Source organism: Sylvia atricapilla, chromosome 9, assembly GCF_009819655.1.
Source record: "Sylvia atricapilla isolate bSylAtr1 chromosome 9, bSylAtr1.pri, whole genome shotgun sequence".
Taxonomy (NCBI): Eukaryota; Metazoa; Chordata; class Aves; order Passeriformes; family Sylviidae; genus Sylvia; species Sylvia atricapilla.
In genome coordinates this window covers 8,525,026-8,546,415 of record NC_089148.1, presented here as the reverse complement: position 1 = coordinate 8,546,415, position 21,390 = coordinate 8,525,026, and the positions used below count along the sequence as shown (strand labels likewise).

General features: G+C 42.6%; 1 protein-coding gene across 4 annotated transcripts in view; it reads right to left on the bottom strand.

Annotated features, from left to right (window-relative positions):
* The window catches only part of RASAL2 (RAS protein activator like 2), a 161,364-nt gene that overhangs the window by 123,780 nt on the left and 16,194 nt on the right, over positions 1–21,390 (bottom strand). Inside the window, exon 1 of one of the 4 annotated variants that reach the window (XM_066324720.1) lies at positions 25–230. The exons of the other annotated variants lie outside the window; for them this stretch is intronic. Within the exon in view, the coding sequence (XP_066180817.1) occupies positions 25–73 (49 nt within the window). The 5' untranslated portion in view covers positions 74–230. Of the gene's footprint in view, positions 1–24; positions 231–21,390 lie in introns of those variants that run through there. 4 annotated transcript variants of the gene reach the window in all.

Sequence of the window (21,390 nt, the reverse complement as noted above, 5' to 3'; positions counted from 1 at the left end):
AGACAAGATGCTTCCCGTACTCACCACTCCATGTCTTTGCCTGCATCAGCATCTTCCTCATTAAGCTTGCCATGCTGGAATTTTTACCCGTGTTGCCTAAACCTGCTCAGGCCCAAACCAGGTGGAAGAGGTAAAAAAAAGACACCTGCATCTTGTCTCTGCCAGCAGCGTGGCTTTTCCTGCAGAGGCTGAGCAGTGACTGGAGGAGCAGGGCTGAGCACACACACACACACACACACACAGAGGGACACACACGCGTGCATGCACACGCACAGGAAGCTGGAACTGAATCAGTATTAAAGGGACTGACTTCCTTCTTCATGCTCCAGTATCTCGGCCGTAAACAGGCACTGCACATTCGCTGGGTGAAGCCGAAAAGTCCAGCAGTGAAGGACAAAAGAAGGGAGTGGCTCCAGCAAGGAATAACTATTTTAAATACACAAACATCTTCCCATCAGATTAAAAGTAGCTTTTAAATTAGGCAGATTCTGAAGCCATTGTTGTGACAGGGGAACTCAAGACAAACAGGAGACGCTGCTTCCTCCTCTGGAGAGGTCTCCTGGATTTCCAGTACGAAGTGTCCCATAAGCACTCCAAATGCCTGGTCAAAAAGTGTTCATGAAAAGAGTTCCAGTGACTCCAGGGACAGAAGGCAAAAAAGGGGGTGGCAGAGGCAGAAACAAGTCCCCAGAAGAGGCACCAACAGCTACAGTGGCTGCACCTTGCAGTGCAGCAGCAATGGAGGAGCAGAGGAGGGATGCTGAGAGTGTGTACAGGTCACAGCATATGGCTTTGGCTGCCCCACAGGGCAGCCCCCAGCTCTCCAGGAACAAGGTCAGCCTGGCAGAAATGAGTGAGTGTGTGCAGGGATTTGGCAGGAGTCGAATCCATCCTCCCTGACAGCGTTTCAAGCACAGCCTGCTTGTGTTCTGGGAGATCTCCACCTCACCGCACAAAGCCTCAGGCTCCTTCAGCTGCCAATGGCTCTTCCCCTCCATTTTGTGGCATTTACCTCATGGCAGCTCCACCTCTGAGCCAACAGAACACACCACCAGCATGCACCAAACCCTTCTGCACGGATCCAGAGGGATCTAACATTTGCTCCACTGCTGGCAAAAAAAAAAAGCTCTGTTGACGGAGAAGAGAGCAGACAGTCCACTGACCCAAAATGCTCCAAAGGAAGGTGATGATTTCTTTGACATCTCCACTGGCTCCCCAGCAGGTTAATGCACTTGGAAGATGGGATGAGCAAGGGCAAGCAGAGCCCATGAGAGACAGCAGCAGCCACTCATGTTCAGCACTGCACTCACAGACACCCTGCTGCAGACTGTGACGAGCTGGGGCTCTGGACAGGGTCCTACCTGGTGTATGAAGGGAGAGAGACACACAGACTGTGCCCAGCTCTGGCCAGTAGCAGCTCTCCAAACCTGCATGTCTGCTGCCATCAGGGAAGCCTGCCACATCCAAGCATCCTTGGAAGGAGAGAGGAGGGAGGATGGACAGGGGAGTCTTGGTCCATCCTTAAGGGTCCAGTCCTTGGTCCATCCCAAGCAGTGACCTCTCTCACTTGGCTGGGACACAGACACAGCAGCCATTCTGCTCACAGTAATCCAGTGCTTGGGAAATGCCAGTCCAAAGGGGGACTTCCCCCAGCCCCCTGAGGTGGGAAAGGCTTTGCAGCTCTAGAGACTCTTCCTGTCTCTGAAAGCACACCAGAGTTACAGCAGTTCTGGGTCTGGAGCCTTCAGCAGGCAGTGTCTTCACTGATAACATCAATGAAACAGTGCCTGACCTCTGTGTGGTTTCTCAAGCCAAGCCACACTGTGGCTGGTACAAAAGGCTGAGTGATGAGAACGCTGGGAGCTGGGCAATTCTCAGCCCCAAGATGATGAGTGCCTTTCTGAAAGTGCTGCCATCCTATGTCTTTTCAGATGTGCTTTGTATTTGTCTTTATCTCAAAGAACACTCAGAAAAGGCCTTTTTAACATCTAAACTAAAACATTGAGAGATCTGCAACTATTCAAAGACCCTTTTCATTACCATCTTGCAAAGCTGCCTACTGAAGACCCCCATTTTTTCTTACTCTCTTAATAAGGCAACAGCAGATTCTTCTCCCCTCCTCTTTTCACCTTGTCTTTCAAGAAATTAAATTCTTATAAAAGTAAAGTATCATTAAATTGCTGCTATCCCTTGACATTAACTGCAAGATCAAGGAGTTGGACTCAAAAAAGAAACAGCACTGCTCTCAGAACCAGAGAATTCACATGAACCTTTCCAGGTACAGTGGAGAAGTTTCACAGCAACCCTCCACATAAGAAGCCCAGCTGCAGAGAGGCAAGGGAGCACAGGGCAAGCAGTATGAAAGCTCAGTGGCCTTTTGCTGAAGGGCTCCTTCTCCTCATTCCACCATCCAAGCCTGAAAAGCAACACTTCATTATGGAAGAACTGCACACAGTTCCAAACCTTCATTTCCATTTCAGCAGGAAAAACTTGCTAACATGTAAGAGTTGGACTGAGCAAACCTCCCCCCACCTTTGTTCCCCTTCAGTCGACTGGGTTTGGGTTGGTAGGGACCTTAAAGTCCATCCCACTCCAACCCTCTGCCACGGGCAGGGACACCTTCCACTAGATCAGGTTGCTCCCATCTGGCATTAAACACTTCCAGGGATGAGACAGCCACAGCTTCTCTGGGCACCCTGTGCCACAGGGAAGCATTTTTCCCAATATCCAATCTATCCCTGCCCTCTGGCAGCCATTCCCCCATGTCCTGTCACTGCATGCCTTTGTAAAAATTCCCTTGCAGCTCTTTTGAAGCCCCTTCAGGTATCAGAAGGAGCTCTAAGATCACCCTGGAACCTTTTCTACTCCAGGCTGTACAACCCCATCTCTGCCAGCCTTTCCTCACAGGAGAGTGCTCCAGCCTTTTCTTCTCCAGATTATTTTCACGGCCCTTCTCTGGACTTGCACCAAAAGGTCCTCATCCTTCTTATGTGGGAGAGGTTGGTGTACATGCCAGCTAACTCCCTCACTACATATTTTTATGTACACATCTACCAAAAGACATTCAGAATTTAATTCTTCAAGTGTAATGAAATCACTGCTACAGTACAAAACATAAATCATTTCTTTAACATCCATCAGCCAAAGTAGGCTTCACATTAACACCCTCATCTCTGCCAAGAACCAAAACAATTGCCACATAAATATTAATAGGGTTCGTTGGCAGGGTAATGTGATTATCACAGGGAATCTCAGGAGATACTGCAGGACACTCCAGATTTGCACCAAGGTACAGAGCAACTACTTCAGGCAGCAGAGGCTCCTCAGCCTGGTTATGGAGGAGCTCTATGTAGTAAAAATAAAAACCCCTGGGATGAGACTGCTTGGGAGCAAAGGAGAGAAAACATTGCTGCTCCCAGAAAGCAGCACTCTCAGGAATCAAAGCCCTTCATGTTTCAGAAAGGAAAATGTGATAGCAGCTCTGCAGCTTTTCACACCCTCATAAGGGGAAGAAAAATGATCTTGAATTTGTGATCCATTTAAGGTCACGTAGAAAGATGAGTTTGGTCAGTTAACCCCTTGAGGACTTTTCTGCAATAGACCAACACTAATGTAAGAGACAACAATAAGGAGAATGGAGAGCAGCACACAGACCAGCAAAGCTGTGCTCAAACTCTTCCACCCATTTCCATTTTCAACACCACTTCCCCAGTGCTTGGGGCATTCACCTGTTACACACCAACTGAACAGAATGTTCTCCACTTCACTGCTGAAAAGTCAATTACAGCTCCTCACCTGGTTCCAGAAGCACCAGGAATCATGCAACTTCCTGAGCTGAGTCCAGGCTTTCTTGGCAGCCAAGGCTTTCAAACAATCTTCAAAGATTTAAACTTTAGACCAAAGCTTCACCAGCAGCACTTCAAACCTGCGCAGCTCCCCTTTGTTTCCCATGTGATCACAGAAAGTTGTAATAAAAGCTTGTCCCAAACAGAAATATCAGACCAAACGTATTTTAAATATTACATATAAAATCAGCAATTGGATTTTTTGTTTCAGTTACAAATATACTCAAAGCCAGAAAAATTATCACCTTGGGTAGACAGAGCCACAGGGTATATTTAAAGGTTAGGATCTCATAAATTTATGATACATGATTCTGGTGTTGCAATTTCAGGTCACATTTGCAGTAAGGATCCACCAGCTCCTCTAATTTTACAGGCTTTACCAAAAAGGAAGGACATCCTCTCCCCACCCTTAGATATTGCTCCTTCTACACACTCTTCAAAAAGGAAGAAAAAAATCAAAAAAACCCAACAAGCTGACACCCAGCACAGCAACCTGATGTTTTCCACGCATTTGCCCTCCGATAAGCACAGAAATGCCTTCTGCTGGGCGTTTTCCCTGTTAACCTTCCTGAGCAAAACCATTAATGCTCGGAAGAAAACAGAACTTAATGCAGTAGGTAATGATACTAAATATAAGCAGTGAGTCAAATGGCTTTGTTTCTCAGGCATGCAGCTCAACAAGTTGTTTCAGGACAGCAAAAATACAGTCCCTGTGCAGACCCTAAAGCAGCTGATCATTCCTGGGTTTTATGGGTTTTGGGGGGTTAAGTGGAATGTATTATTAGAAATAGAGTTTCACAGAACTCTGTGAAACAGATGGAGTTCAGCAATTTTTTACAGCAGCTGCTACTATTAAAAAGGCTCATCACCAGTGACCATCTAACAAAACATTTTTACAACTGACTTAAGAAGGATGAGGGACAGAAGAAAGCACACAGGACAGGGTGTATCCCGGACACTGCTGAGATTTGTTTCAGATTGCTCCTGCCAACAAAAGCACAGAATCACAGCGTTAACTGTTCAGGCAGGACAGATTACACTGGCTTGGGTGGTCATGCAAAGAGTGAATCTGCTCCCCAACTCCTCCAGCTCCAGCAGAAAGGCAGGGTAAGTCCAAAGTGTTCAACTGCCCCTGGAAGCCAAGTCTCAAGGCTGGCAAAATGACAGAAAGGCAACAGGAGATGCTTCCTACTAGGCAAGGGACAGTGGGAGGCTGCTTTTGGAACAGAAAAATACACACTTGTTAAAAAGAAAAGATTAAGTATCTAACGGACAAAGTCAATGGAGGAAATCAATGATGCATTAATAACTTTGATCATTCTCAAAGTATTTGCATGGTCTGTATTAAAACACTCTCTTTGGAAAAAAAAACAACCAAAACCCCCCCCCACCCCAAACCCCCCAAAAAACACAAAAACCCAAACCACAGATCAAAGTATTATAAAAAAATTAGTAAGTTAGTTATTTAAAGTCTATCTCTACAGATACTCACCAACTCCCTACCTCCCATCCCCACAAATTGTGTCCAATCTGGAAAAATCCATCTAACTGAAAAATTCCATGTTTTAAGCATCTCCAATACCACGTCTCTCTCTGCACATTGACTAGGAATTAAGATAGGCAAGGAAAAAAAGCATTGAGACTACATGGGAGATGGGAGATCACCATAAATTTGTCTCCAGAGACAGTCTTTATTTGAGAGCAGAAGTTCATTTATTTACTATGTTTAAACACCAATAGCAATTCCACGTCTCTGTTTTGCTTTAGCAAAATTTAAAGCAGAGTGAAAATTATCAGTAACTGCAGGCAGCACTAACACTGCTGGGACTGACAGAACAATCAGGCTTTATGGGCCATGGAGAGCAAGGGCAGGGGGTGTGGGGAGAACCACATACCCTTCCAGAAATGTGCTAATAAAATGACATATTGTCTTCTTGAATCCAAGACATCAAAACCACATGTCTCTAATAACTCTTGATAGGACAAAAAAACCACTGTAAAGAAGTCACAAACATGGAGTCACCCTTTTTTGCAGCACAAATTCTCTAAAATGCAGCTCATTACTCTGTCCAAGTCTCTGCAAAAATCAAAACTTCCCAGCAGCTGCTCTGCAAGTTTTCAGTACAGGGCTGAGGTTCACCCTCCCCTCAACAATAACATTCACCTTGGCTGTGGATGTCTGAACACGTGGTACAGTCCTCACCAAGGTTCCCAAGAGCTGTTTCATCTCAACTTTTTCAAACCTCAGACTCCTTCCCTGAATCAGGTGTTCCCTTCTTCCCCAGCAATGTACATCCACTGGCAGAAGTCCCCTTCCCCATGCAGCTTCTCTTACCTGTGTTTGCACAATTGACAGTGAAAAAGAAGAGGAGAGAGGAGGAGAGGGAGATAAGGTCGGGTCCTTTCACAGAGGGATACGCAAAGTACAGCAAGTACAAACCATCTTGTTCCATCCTCCTGCCATGGGCAGGGACACCCTCCACTAAACCAGGGGACCCCAAGACCCATCCAGCCTGGCCTTGGACACTTCCAGGGATGGGGCAGGCACAGCTTCCCTGTGCCAGGGCCTCCCCACCCTCACAGGGAAGAATTTCTTCCTAATACACAATCTAAATCTACCCTCCTTCAGCATGAAGCCATTCTCTCTTGTCCCATCAGCAGCTACAGGTGGTGGCAGAACAAGACAGACAGTCCATGACTGCCAGCAATTGTCTGTTCTCAAGAGTAAGCCAAAAATTTCTCCCAAAATACAAGCTATACACAGTGACAAGTATTTCTCACCTCTTACACAACATTCTTGATAAACAAATTAAGTTTGTTGGAGTTCATACAGTATTTTAAAGTGCAAAAGGGTTTTGATAAGAAAGAATTTGCAGATTGTTCTCTCTTCTCCCAGTGCTCTCCCTCTCTAGAGATACAGGCAATTTTCTACATAAACGTGCAAGGAAAGACATTCTAAAGAAACTGCTTTTGAGCTGCAGTTTGAGCCAGACCTAACAAAAAAAAAAAAAAAGGAAAAAAAAAAAAAAGACAAGAAGCTAAATTCAGAAGATGGGAAATCTGAACCAAAGATGAAAAAAAACTGCACAGATGATGCCATTGCCAGTAAGGGGTAAAGCCTTTGTGGCTGAGACACAGCAGCGAGTGCCAGGCTGGCAGATTTCAGCCACAAGGAGCTTTCAGCAGCCTAATTGCTTCCCTTAACCGTTGAGTGAATAACCCAGCACCCAGACAAACAGGAAATTCATTGGAAATTGAACAAGAGACAGCCAGTGGCTCATTCTGCAGGTTAATGTGCTTTTAAATGAAATGAACTATAAAGAGATTACAGCTTCGTAATCAAACCACACGTTTTAAAGATGAAAGGGAAGAAAAAAGGGGAAGTCAGTGAGACTGAGGATGAGAAGCTAAAGTAAGATGAGGTATCCACAACAGATTAAAAGGGGCAAAACCAGAAGAAATATGTACTTGGGTTACTCTTTATGTACTCTTCTGGGTCCTCACACATGACTTTGCAGCCCTTCACCCAGGTGAGCAAAGCTGGGAATGCACATGGCATTTCTCTAGAAAAATCATTCTGGGCTGCATATCAGAGAAAAGTGCATTTCTCGAACCCTGTGATCAGCACAAGGAGGAAATGCTGTTTGCACCTGCAGATCATCCATCTCACTTCTGATCACTGTTACCACAGCACTGCTCCCAGTGCTTGCCACCAGCTCTGCTGGAGGGTGTGATAAATGATTTCCTTGTCAGCACCAGTGCAAAAAAACCCACATCAGATCTCAGCCTCCCCTGCACCTCTTGTTTTAGAAGAGGATTTCTAGCCAAATGATATTAAAAAGACAAAAGAACAAGTGTCTCTTCACACAGTTTACTTGCTGATGCACCACAGAAGGAGTATATAATTCCTTAGCATGCTAATAAATTCCCTATTTTATTGTAGGATACTGCCAAGTTAAAATAAATTACTGCTATTACTCTGTTAGTGAACTATCTTATCTTTGTAAGTAACAGAACATACAACTGACAGCTTTGGCTACTCTGCAAGGTACAGGAGACACAAAGGTACCCATTTTCCTCATTCTCAATCATCCTCTGGTGATATAAAATTTATTCATTGCGGCTCTATTGATAATTCTTGAAGTCTGAAATACGTTTATTGCAGGTGCCAATATGATAAGGGAAGGATGCAAATATTAATATTTAACTAAAGATTTTCTTTACCAAGAAGGTCAGCCAACTAAAACGCCCAGTTTAAAAACAAACAAAAACACCCCAACAACTCACCACCTTTCTCTGGAACAGTGAGAGGTTGTACTTTCAGTGGGAGGTGATACTGCTTTAGGAATATTATGAAACCACTCCAGCACAAAATAAACAGAACCAACTGTTGTGTCTATGGACTTGTGGGAGAGGACAGTGCAGAGCTACCCTCCACCTGGAGTGATCCTCCCAGCAGGAATTTATAACCCCTAGAGGCCACACTGCTGAGGTCCTGCTTGATAACAGAAGAAATTTGCTGGTCTCTTCTTTTCTCCTCCTGGAATCTCTCTTTTTCCCCACCACAGACCAGACATATTTAATGGCTGTGACTGCATACAAGGTCGTACTTTTGCTGTTGACAGACAGTTGCCAGAAACCTACTCTTAATCCCTAAACTTGGGCACGTCAGTAAAGAAAACAGAAGAGTTCAGAACCACAGGAGAATCTTGTAATTTGCTCTCTGAAATAACCCTGAAAGCCCACTGCAATCCACGTGCAAAGGAATGTGCTTTCCCCCACAAAACCTCAAATGAGCATTTCAGTCCCATGTCATCGTGGGAATCAGAACTGCCCCTTTTTGATAACTCATGGATTTCACATTGGCTGTGTGAAAGTCTGAATAGGCAGTCTAATGAAGCAATTGTTTTTCCTTTAGCAGAACAGAAAGGCAGTCGTTGTCAATTGTTTTGCACAACTCTTCCTCACGGTCCTTGTATTTTAGATTCAATGAGATGAAAAAGAAAAAATAGCTACAAGATAACAGCAGCCCCCAAAAAAGCAAATCACATCTTCACACCAGATTCCAGGTGTATTGCTAAATGGTACTTTGTGAATTTTCCCTCCTGTGTGCTGGTAATCCTGGGCTTTGTTTGAACTACAGTTACAGGCTACTAAGCAGGAAAAGAATCCACCGACCTTCATCCCTTTCCTTGTTTTCTAACGTTTGTCTGGAGAGGAGAAAGCATGAAGCAGCTCTATGAGATGCCAATTTTCCCGCAGAAATCAGGGATACCTTTAAGCACAAGCAACAGTTGCCTAGTTTATGGGAGCAGAGTTGACCCAACCACTCCTTGCTTTCTTGTGAGTGGGCCAGTGAGTCACAGTCGGCTGAAAGACTCAGCTGAGTGTTATGCCAAGTTGCTCAAGTTTTTCTAAGAGGGGGTAAGTCAGACATTTGACAGGCTGCTGGACTGCAACCAGTGCAAGCAATAGGCAGACAAAAATTTAGTTCCCAAGAGAGAAGCCCTCCCCAGCAGTACTGAATAGCTCTGGGATACCATTTTTGTGCAAGGCAAAAGGCACTCTGGACCCCCAGAGCATGGTTTCACATGCTAACTCACCACTGGCATGTCAATAATTGCCTAGAATAATGTGTGCAACAGGGTTTTATGTCAAGTCACTGCTTTAGGGGAGCAGGGGTAGGGTGAGTGAGGCCCACAAACCCTCTTGTGCTTTCACTCTCTCAGATAAAAGTACAAACATGGAATTTGAGTCAGGGGAGAGTAGAGATTGTCCCTTTGGCATGGAGAGCAAACTTGGTCTCTACAGGGCAGCTGCTGCAAATCTTTCTAATTCTCCTACAACCTGAAAAAGAAAGTGGATAAAAGATATCCTAAATGACATGCCTCTCAGATAAGAATTTTAATCTAAATATGAGCAAAATGGCACTATGGCTGCAAGTGGGGCAGCAGTAAGGAAGGGAAGCACACAGACAAGAGGATGAGAAATACCATGAACTACAGAAGAAGGAAATGAGAGAGGAGGAAGAAGAGAAATAATGAACCAGGCTGCTTGTTTTGGGAGTGGAAGAATAGATGAAATACACGAAGTGTCATAATCAAAGTGCATATTATTGCGTCTTTCCTATAAAACCATAGGGGACAAGATCATACAGGTATTTTCCACCTCATCTAAAAGCACATATCCCCCGGCTAGTGAGCGCCACGTGTATTTTTCCTGTGACTTGAGGAAACACTTGTGTTAAAATTAAAAGTAAAAGGGAATGCTCACTGAATCTGCTCTGCAACCTGAATCCCCACTTATAAACGGCAGGGGCTGGAGACAATGAGAAATTGCTAGATTACAGAGGCCTCTGCAATGCAGTGAGCAACAGCTGAGGGGTAAAGCTGGAACACCACCAGCGGGCCTCAGAATGCCAAATTAAGTTTTCTTGCACAGTTGTTGCTAATAAAAACCACAAAGCTTTTCTCCCTGTCTCTGCACTGCCTCATTCATCCCGCTCCATAATGCTGAAACACAATGAAAATCAATGCAAGAGCCTCAGGAAAAAAAAAAAAAAACCTGTCTCCAGCACCTTCCAGTATTTCCTGCAGACAAATGAACAGAGCTGCTGCAAATCCAGGTATGGCTTCACCAGGGATCCTTCACCATGGAAGTTAGGATCCTTCTCAATGGCAAAGTCCATGACTGACACAGGTGGGAGTTGTCACTCCAAAGACAAAGGATCCCAGCAGGAGAGGCACTTCCAAAAGGTGTCATTTCAAGCCAATGAAGTCGTGATGCACAATCAGACAGGAAAATATTTTCGTAGGACGTCAGGGATCAGCAGAACTTGCTGATGTTTATTGAAAGGTCTACTGGGAGCTACAAAATTATTTCTTCGGTTTTTTTTTAAAGGCACAAACTCCTCACCAAGCAGGCAGGGCTGCCCTGCGACTCACAGAGCAAATGGAAAGCAATAAATGTGCACTGAGCTACAGGAGCTGCTCTGTCAGAGCTCAGTAATTACATGAACGAGCTGATCTATTAACAGCCAGTCTAAATAGAGCCCCTCAAGGGGCTCCAACTCAATCACTGGCATTTCCAGAGGAACAGCGCCGGCAGAAGGGAAGACTAGACATGTGGTTATCAGCTAAGAGGAATTACCTACTTATGGAATAATAAATTGTGCTGTTAAGAAAAAAAAAAAAAAAAAACGCCAAAAGAACAACATATTACGCTGCAAGGAACTTCATTTCGCACAGGCCACATTTAGAAGCACATCAGTTAACTCTAATTTGCCTTAATATAGCAGATTAGCAATAGAAATTCTCAGCTTGCCTCTAAACCAAAGGGTTTCCCAGCCACATTAGCAAGTGAAAATCACAGCACTGCACTTCCTAACAGTTTTATTGTTGGGAAAATGATTTTGACTTTAGAAGGGAGCTTCTCCTGCAGTAAGGAAGATCTGTCAGGGAATTATTCAGCCGAACAGCTCTTTGACAGTCAGCCCTATCAGCCATCCTCCTTCACACAGGGAGAATAACTACTAGAGTACAATGCATTTTGCAGAGTAAACTGATCCCAAGAGCCCCCAATAAAATTTGTGCTGCAGCCAAAAGAGTCATCTTCCAAAGAAACATGTGTTCCTGACTGCTTTATTGTGTAAACAGCACTGTAAAACAGGTATTTACTTTCACAGGTCAAGCTCACTAAAATTAATCACATAAAATACGTGCACGTTTTCTAACTTCAGGTTATTTCCAACTGTATCATAGTCCTACACTTAGAGACCATGATTCTGTAGAACAGAAAATATTTGGGGAAATACTTAACGTTGCTTAAGAACATCACAGTTTCTTCTTTTTGCAAGCAGCCACTGTGGATGTCATCAAATCCATGCATGGCTCTCAGGCCTGTTTAAACCCTGGTTTTCACAAAGAGCAGCCCTACTTACATCTTAGACCTGTTAAAGCTTGTTCTGGTTTTTTAGCTGTGCTTAAGAAAAAAGGAAGTGCTTCTCCATCACTCACCTCTCCCCATTACAACAGAGAGAGAGAGAGCACAGAACAAAGCTGCTCCTTTTTTTTTTTTTTTTTTTAATCGGTACTATATGAAACACACAGGGAAAACCCTTTAAAGGAGAAGGATTATTTGCATGTAGCAGAGCCCAAGAATTTGAAGAGCAAACATGAGGAGGCTGCACAGTCAGATGTGATGCTGCATTCCTTAGAAATACTATCATTTTATTACATTCCTCTTCAAGGAATTAGGCAAAGCTGCAGTACTTCTGAAGATGAATGAAAGGAAAAAGGGATACAGAAATTAAGGTGTGGCAAACCACAGTCAGAAACCAAAATTACAAAGACACTCTTGTAAATAAACATGCTTTGTTGCCTGCTCTTTGCATCTTTGACATACTTCTCCGCTTATATTCGAGCATATGTTTGTTTTTTCTTTAGAAAAATAAAAAGAAAACTGCACACAGCTTAGATTGTGTCTGTGAAAGTGTAATTCTGTACGAGCAGGGAACAGCCACAGGCCAAGTCAGCAACTTTCAACACAGCTGGCATCAGGGATTCCACAGACTATGGTCCTTTTGTTACCAGAGCTGAAGGACGTCAAATATTTCGCTCATTTGACTAGCACATGTTGCTCTACCCTACTTGGATTTTATGCGGTCTAAGCCCTCAGTCTGAAACAGAGAGGAAGTTTTTAAAATTTGTTATTTTGTATTTACAAATGTGACTGAAGGATCAAACATTAGTCCATCACAGTAAGCAAACTGAAATGATTGCTCTGAAAAGATGTCCATGTTCTAAAAATTTTATCATCAGGTTTGTAGTAAAGCAGGAGGCGTTAATTATATTTTTTTAAACAGACATTTTCATCAGATTTTTTTCAACAGAAAACAGAGAGAAGATGGAAAAGCCACACAAGAATATGTTTGAAAGATCAGATATAAAAGGCATAGCAGCAGATCTTAAAGGGAAAACTTAATTGAGCCATGCTGATTGTAAATGAAAACAAAAGTTGAAAGAAAAATGTTGTTATACACTATCAAGTGTTACTTCATCAGTAAGAGACCTGCTGGTCTGTGGGGCTGTGCTCAGACACCTCAATGCCCCATGGCAGCAGGTGCTTGCAAAGGAAGAAGCTCCTGCTCCTTTCTGCCTTTGTGTTTTCAGGTGGAAAACCCACCCTAAAATCACTTCCTTTCTAATACACTCAGTGTCAATTAGTGTTTGGAGTAAATAATATCATAAACAAAAGACCACTCCGTATATTCCTGGGAACAGCAGTCTCCACATGTAGTTACTTGGCCCAAGAAGTCACAATCATAAATCACACTTTTATTAGCCGTGGCTTTCCCTTTATCTTCAGTTATACTGTACCACCATCCAGAGTTCTGTGGGAACCTCACACACCAAGATCCCAGGGACTCTCTTCCAGCCCATTAGGCTTTTCTTCTGCATAGTACAACCCTCAAGCTCTCCACTAGTCATCCTTGGGCCAAGTCCAGCTATCTTGTCCAGTATCCGGCATCTTTCCAGGAGGAACAGACAAACCACACTTACACCAGAGATACTTCAGCCCCTATCCATGGGCAAAAGCCACAAAACAGGTGTGCATGAACATCCAGTCAGAAACCTTCTGGGACTGCTGCCAGTGAAGAAATAATCATAAGAACAGGTTTATTCAGCAAGAGAAATTATACCAGTTCTGCAGGAGGCCTTCTTGTTCCTGTTACCTAGTTACAGAGTAAATCTAGACTAGGTTTAAGGTACAAGGCTGACTCCTGCATGGCATTGCATTCATAATATGAATAAGGAAAATCCCAGCTTGAAAACTAGAAGTGAAATTCAAGACAGCTATAAGCATAAGTGTAAAACAATGAGGAGGTGGAAGAAAAAGGTTACAAACATTTCTCTGAGGCAACTATCGAGAGAGGTTCCCAAACATCCTACTTGAAAAAGTAAAACCCACAAAAAAAAAAGACACCCACAGTAAAAATAACTACCAAACCCCTCACTTCAGCCTTCAGAAGTCATCTTTTTGCTGCCCTGAAACAATAGGGCTATGTTCTCTTTGTGAGATGTTTTATTTCAGCCACCACACCCAGTTCTGGGAAGGGCAGCACGACAGCCGCTGATTCGTTTGCAAGATGGTGCAAGGTGAAGTCACAGTTACTGTTCCTGTATCCTGTTCAATTTATTAGTTTTTTTTTTTTTTTTTAATTTACACTAGTAAATATGGAGACAAAATCCACTCGTAAGCTAAAAGGAGAAGGGTGCACAGTTTCCACCATGCTGCCTCACCAGCTCAGCCTTCATTGGCACAAACTTCAAAGCAAGGAAAAATTCTTCCCTCCATACATTCTAGCCTCAACCCTCTGCAAAATCAACACCCTGCACAGAACTCGTCTTCAGGAGGGAACAAGTCAAAAAATCAGATTTGCTTTGCATTTAATACCCTGAGCTTATTTTCACTGATGACCTAGGTAGACAAATTATACAAATCCAGACTAAATAAAAATAAACCAGCACATGCACTGGGCGTTAGTGTGTGTCTAATGTTTAAGTTGTACATCACATGGTATATCAGGTCCTTTACCCAGACTGAGGGCCTGAAGAGCGCAAGCAGATAACTTTTTTAGAAGCCCGTTGTGTTAACCATCACCAAGCTGGCTGCTTGGCTAAAACAATAAAAGGATTTCAGCCAAGCGAGCCTTACTTCCTCTAGACCATCTTTTAAAAATTAAACTCTGGAAAGATAACAACAGTTAGGCTCAGAGCTAATTATAGCAGAAACATTACAGCAGCTAAAAATGCTAAGAAGAAGTGGTGGGAAAGGAAGGAAGGTAGCTTAAAGGGAAAAAAAAAGCAGGGAATGGGAAGCCTGTCATATGTGTGACACTTGGCCTTCATGCAGCGCTCACGGAGAGAGGGATGGTAGAAGCTCATAAGGTCTGTGGACAACCAAAGTCCCAAACTCTGAGAAACAAAGACAGACAAGACCCAAAAATGCTGCAAGAAACCAAGAGATGTATGAGTAATGTGCAAATTAAAGCGGAAGAATTAAGAAAGGATTCTCACCCTGTTTTTGATCCCAGCTGAAAGCACAGAGGAGAAACTATCCTGCCCCCATGCTCACACCCAACTGTCAAAGCCCAGCCTGGGTACAGCACAGGTACTAGGCTGTTTTATTTTAGTCTGAAGGAGAAGGCTGCACTCAGCAGCGATTTTAGCAAGAGAAATGTAAGCCTGAAGAAATCCCAAAGCCATGGAGCCTTGTGAGGAGCAGCAGAGTGTGCTGCCAGGCTCCCAGAGCAGCCGAGGAAGAATCTTCTTTTCATGTGTAATCTGTACTTGCGTTTTCTTGGCATATTATTTTCTTTCTAACCCTATAATCAAAAGTTTAGAAGCTACTCCGACAGCAGACATACCACTTTGTCCTTCTATTCCTAAACTTTGGCTAGTAATCAGGTGATCCAAACAAGGACAGACTACTCATTTTTTGGGAGTGGCAAATCGATGAATGGAGGAAATTCACAACACCCTTTGCCCAGCATTAAACCAGGTCAGCAGAACCTTTCCTTCTAGCCCAAGGCTGTGCCTTGGGCTGTATCTTGGGGCAACCATCTCCCCCTGGGATCAGCAACTGTGAGAGCAGTAAAATAGCAAGGAAAAAATGAGAAGTCTCTAATTAATGAAGCTTTCCAACACAGCAGAGCATGTGTATAAACTGCCTTCCAATGCTGACCTACAGTCATAAACCCACCAGAGGACCCAGCACAGGCTGGAGGATGCAGAGGGATGCAGCAGCATGAAAGGACTGTAGAAATGACTGATGCCTCTCTGCCCTCCCCCAAAAATCCTCAAATCATTAAGGCTGGAAAAAGAGGGCTATTTTTTCCTGCACATTCAAGTAGCTGTGAATTCATAACTTCTCAAACTCACACACACTAACAACTGTCCTTACTTTAAAGATTTCTCACAGTTGCTACAAGCCAGGAATAAAATAGACATGAAAGTACTGCAAAAGGCACTGTAGCAAGGAAAAATGTCAGCAGAAAAGATACTGGAAAGAGACAGAAAAGTTTTGATGCTTACTCATGCTAGTTACACATGGTAGGGATGATTTTCCCCAAATATCTGTAAAATCAACTTGTAAAACTGGAAAATAAAGTTTCACCATCTGTGAAATTAGCGCAAATACCAGGGATTCTGGTGTGAAACAACGCTCAGCTCCATGCCAGGTGGGTTAAAAAAATCAGCGTGTTTGGTTTGCTGAGGATGCATAATCAAATGGGACAGCACTCAAACAAATGTGCCCCCAAGCTGCAGCACGTTATTGTTCTTTATTCTGCATGGGAGAAAAATAATCCTTGAGACTACTCACGAAAAGGAGCTGGGACAGGCATTTGATCACAAAAATAAGACTCAAAATTTAAACAGACAGCTGAAATTAGGAAAAAAAGGTAATTTATAATCAGTTTTGAGAGAGGGTTCCAGACTCGTCTGGGCCTGGAAGTCCACCTGTAAGTCACTTTTCCCTGTACTTTGTCTCCAACAGCAGGTGCAGCCAGGTGGGATATTGCTATGAGTCCATGATAAAATGCCATTTATCCCTGCAAACACTAATATTCATCAATTCTGCCTGCAGATAAAACAATAAATGTTTGCTTCCACAAATGGAGGCGATGTTATTTAAACCATGATACTATTCTAGTAAATCCAAGACAGATGGGCCAGGATTCGGGGACAACTGAAGTTGCTGTGTTTATGATAAGGGAATTAGAGTGACAGAAAGCCTCTTGCTGGGAGATGTGAGATCTAGTAGATTTGCATTTGCTTCATGAAGATGAAGGTTCCACAAATACACCATTCAAGGCCAGTGAGCCAGAAGATTCTGGAGGTAATGGTCCATCCTAAAAGAGAGGATCCAAATTCCTAGGAAACTTATACAAAGCAACATCCACAGAGTCCGGCAGGTCATTGCAAACAAACTTGATGTAAATTTTTGACATATTCTGTTTCTCTCTCTGCTGGAAACACTAAATAAGAGTTTGGGGGAAAGGAGGAAAATAGGAGAGAAAATGCTCCCATATCTCCAATCATGAGCACAAGAAATAGAGGGAAAAATGTATTCAAAGTTAAATTTGAAGAATATTTTTCTTAACAGTGATACAGTGTCTGTGATCTACTGATACCAAGTAGACACAGAGTAACTTAAACTTTTCCATCTTATAAAATCAAAATACTGTTGAAATGAAGACAGGATTAAAATGTACAGTACCGCCAGCTCCAGCTTGGCTACAGGTTATTTAAATTGTTGGGTTCTTTTGTTTCAGCCAGCAAAGAAGGAATCAAAGGTGTTAACAGAAAAGACAGACTAGTATTCTGTGACCAGGGAAGCCAAATTTATCCCCTCCAGCAAACATCGACAGAGGCATTACTCAGGCAAGGCTTCAGATAAGTCACCACTCAAGTCGAGTCCCAAGGTAATCCTGGGGACCCTGCTCTTGGTTCATCTACCACAGCTGTTAATACAGTGGGGGAAAGAGAAACAAAAGACTATGAAAGAAAAAAAGTCAAGCTTGCAAGCACTATTGCTACAAAAAAGAGATGCACACAGGCTACATTAAGATGATGTTAAAAACCCAGCATTTTTCTAATGAGCCCGTATTTTAATAATGCTATCTGAAAGAAGGATCAGACTAACAAGGCTTCAGGGCAAAAATGAAGACATGAAGAAACCAAGCACACGTATATTAACTAAGGTGGCTGCCAAAACTTCCTTAAAACGTTTAATTGGACATGTAAAACTAGAGTAAAATTTATGTGACCAGGTTCAGCGAACAGATTCTGTACAATTTCAGGCATGACAAATGCTGTGCATCTTCTTTCTATCCCACTGTCAGTCTGCTTTCCAATTGTGTACCTTCAAACTCCAACACTGGTGATCAGATCTTGCTGAACTTCTAACAGGGAGTTTTATTTTTCCACTTGAGAAAAATCTTTGAGTACAATAACAAAGCAATTCCTTTACACTCTCTATTTCTCGTTTCAGCTTTCTGATAATATTAATATCAGTCTTACTAAAGGCTTAGAGCCTGCAAGAGGAAAGACAGGCTTTTTTTTTTTTTTTTTGGATGTGTCAGGAGTAAATGAGAAAGAAGCTGATATATTACAAGTTGAAACCAAGGACAGAAAAAGCACAGAATGAATATGTGTTGCAGCTTAAAATAAGCAAAAAATATTGCTTCCTGATGGTCAACCTTCAAATCCAAGGAGAAGGAGGAAAAAAAAATAGAAAAAAAAAAAGTCTCATTCCAACAGGAAATGAAGGTCAAAACCACTGATATCAACAGCTTAACATTTGAGATGGGGAAAAATAAACATATTGTTATTGATGTTCAGAGGGACAGGGTCAACAGGCAGCAGCAGTTTCCTACACCACTTGTTAGAAACATGGCAAGTTTAAAAGGCCATCATATTTGTATGTATTTATGCCTTCACTGATTTTACAAGACAACATTGCAACTAAACTATAATGGAAAAACAATGAACAGCTCAGGCTTAGCAAAACAACCTTCTAAACCTGTTTTCATCACATCTCCTGATTTAATGGTTGGTGTGACATGTCAGAAGTAAATGAGCTTCGTGCAATTATCATGTCTCCCGCTTGATCTCTGTCTTCCTCAAACACTTAAAAAGGCAAAACATTGCTTAAAATACAAGTGCAAGAAGCATTTCATCTTTACAGCAAAACCTGTTTCTTCTAGTCTTATCATGAGAGGTGCTTTTACTCCTATCTTCCATCTTTAGTACTTGTATCCATGTTGATGTTGAAACACTATCAAAGTGTACAGAGGTCACAGGCTTAAGCACTGCTATTTTCTTCCTCCTTTTTTCCAAAAGTTTCTTAGAAACCATTTCTTCCTGCAGCAATGAATCTGTTCCTCTGCACCAGACTGGAATGCCAAAGCCTCTTTGTTTACTACCTCATTTGCACACAATCCCCAACCCCCTATTTTTAAAACAGTGCAGTTCTAAGAGTACTCAATTTCTTAATAAGCTGTCACTGGAAAAGCCTCAAGACAGCAATAATGCTGACACTTACCAGCAACCAGGTAGTTTCAAAAAAGAAAAAGAATAAAATCAAGCAGTATCTAGACTTTGCTGTCTATCCTCAGTACTAAAGGATGTAATCACTTCAAAAGTGTCATACATTTTATCCATGCTTTATTTCTGTTACCGAGGTTTTGATAGGAGGTTTTGACAATTATTATATTATTCTTGCGCTGCTTTCTTAGGTCAGTAACTTTAACTAGTGCATTTAATGTATCTTTAAAAATAGGTGTCCCACCCCCAAAGCCCAAACAGCAGGGGCAAGCGAAAAAGGGGAGGTGAGGGGGAAGCATGTGCAGAAAATGGACAGGTTAGAATAATCAGCTTTACACACGAGACTTGCTGATTATGCCACTATTTAGCTGGGGGATTTTTTTTTTTTTTTTTTAAATTTCAAATGCTTGTCTAGCCTTCCCATACACAGCTTTCAAATCTCCTAACTGGTGTGCTGCAGCTCCTCTACTTGGAGAGTGTGAGAGACACAGAAGAAATGCTCAAGGACAGATATTCAAAGCTACTGATGGGAAACAAACTAGGGAAGCAGGAGCTTTGGAGTAATTATGGACAAGACACAGAACATGAGATTGTTAGAGAAACTAAGCCAGGACAGGTCTTAGATGCAAACGAGGAATCTCAGAGGATCTATGTTATGACCATGCCTAGATCAGTACGATATTTTTGGACATTTCTCCCTGAAAATGTGTGTGCTGCTCCTGAGCTGCGAGTGAAGAAAAGCAATACCGGAATGCTGAGTTGCAAGACTCAAACCTATGTGGTGCAACAGCCTGAAACTCCACCAGCTTCAATAAGCTGGAAGTAGTCTTGAGTTATAAAACCACAGAATGGTTTGGGCTGGAAGGGACCTTGCAGACCATTCACTTCCAGCCCCTTGCCATCAGCAGGGACACCTTCCACTATTCCAGCTTGCTCCAAGCTGTGTCCAACCCGGACATTTCCAGGGATGGAGCAGACACAGCTTGGTTTGGGCAACCTATGCCCAGGCCTCCCCACCCTCACAGGCAAGTATTTCTTCCTAATACCCAGTTTAAATCTACTGTCTGTTAGTTTGAGCCCGTTTCTCCTTGTCCTATCATTCCATGCTCCATAAATAACTCTCTCAGTCTGTCCCACGGGCTCCCTTCAGGTACTGAAAGGCCTCAGTGAGGTTACCCCAAAGCCCTCCCTTTTCCAGGCTGAACAATCGCAGCTCTCTCAGTCTTTCCTCACCGCAGAAGTGCTCCATCCCCCTGATTATCCTGGTGCCTCCTCTGGAATAGCTCCAACAGGTCCTGTGTTGGAACCCCAGAGCAGGAGGCAGCTCAGCACAGATCCCTAATCCCAACAAATCTCTGCCATTTAACAATCCCTACTCCTATTTTCTAGATTCCCTCAACCTTTCAGCCACAGCATCAGCAGAACACGAGGCTTTACTTCTTATTGTCAGCAAGTAACACACATACCAAACCAAACACTGTAGCACCAGCCTCGTTGCTCAAGGTGTTGGATGTTTGCTACAGCAAATTGTTTTCCAGACAGTGGAAAGATTTAAATAGAATATGACGTGACTTCTTTGCATTGACTACCAAATAAAATTAGAAATTCAAAGGTCTCTAGACTCTCCGAGTGTTTTCTGGGAACATCCCAAATGCACTGAGAGAAGCTGCTGAAGCAGCATAACCTGGAACATGAAATTATAGTGGAAATCTATAAGCATTCTTGTAAACAGATTATGCATGGATGATTGGGATAAAGGCTGCTGTGAAAGACCAGATAACCTACTGAAATATTCAGCTGCTGATGATATGAGGGAAGGAAAGGATATTATTAAAATGTTTATTATGGTAATCATAGAAATTAATTTGAAAAAAATCAGCTCCCACTATTCAAGCCTCATAATGAGCTTATAGCCTAAACACTGATGCCTTGTCAGATTAAGCAGACTTTCTTCCTTTGTATTTTTTGATATGATGGGTTTTTTACATGCTGGGTTTTTTCTTTAAAAGAGATCTTCAATATACTATTACCAGAGAAATAGGGCTGAAAGACAGAAGCGTCAGCCTTTGAAAGGCAACTGGATTTAAAAATGAACTGAGGGGGGAAAAAATGTCCTGTTATCTGTTAATATGAGACCTTTTTTAAAAAAAAATTAGGCAAGTTAATGTCATTTTACAGTTCAGAACTTGGGTTACGGAGATAACAGGATTTACACGATCATGACAATTTTTAAAATACCCCATCGCTGTTACTAAATTTTACTTGTCCTGCAGACAAGTCAAAGCAATTTTCTACCTGTCAGAGACGATAAATCAGTTGTTGGGTGACACTGACAGGTGGATTTGTCAAATCTCCTATGAAGAATTTTGGTCTCTGCTTTCAGGCTGCCTGGGAACTCCTGAGAGCGCAGTAACACAACTGATTAAGAGACAGAT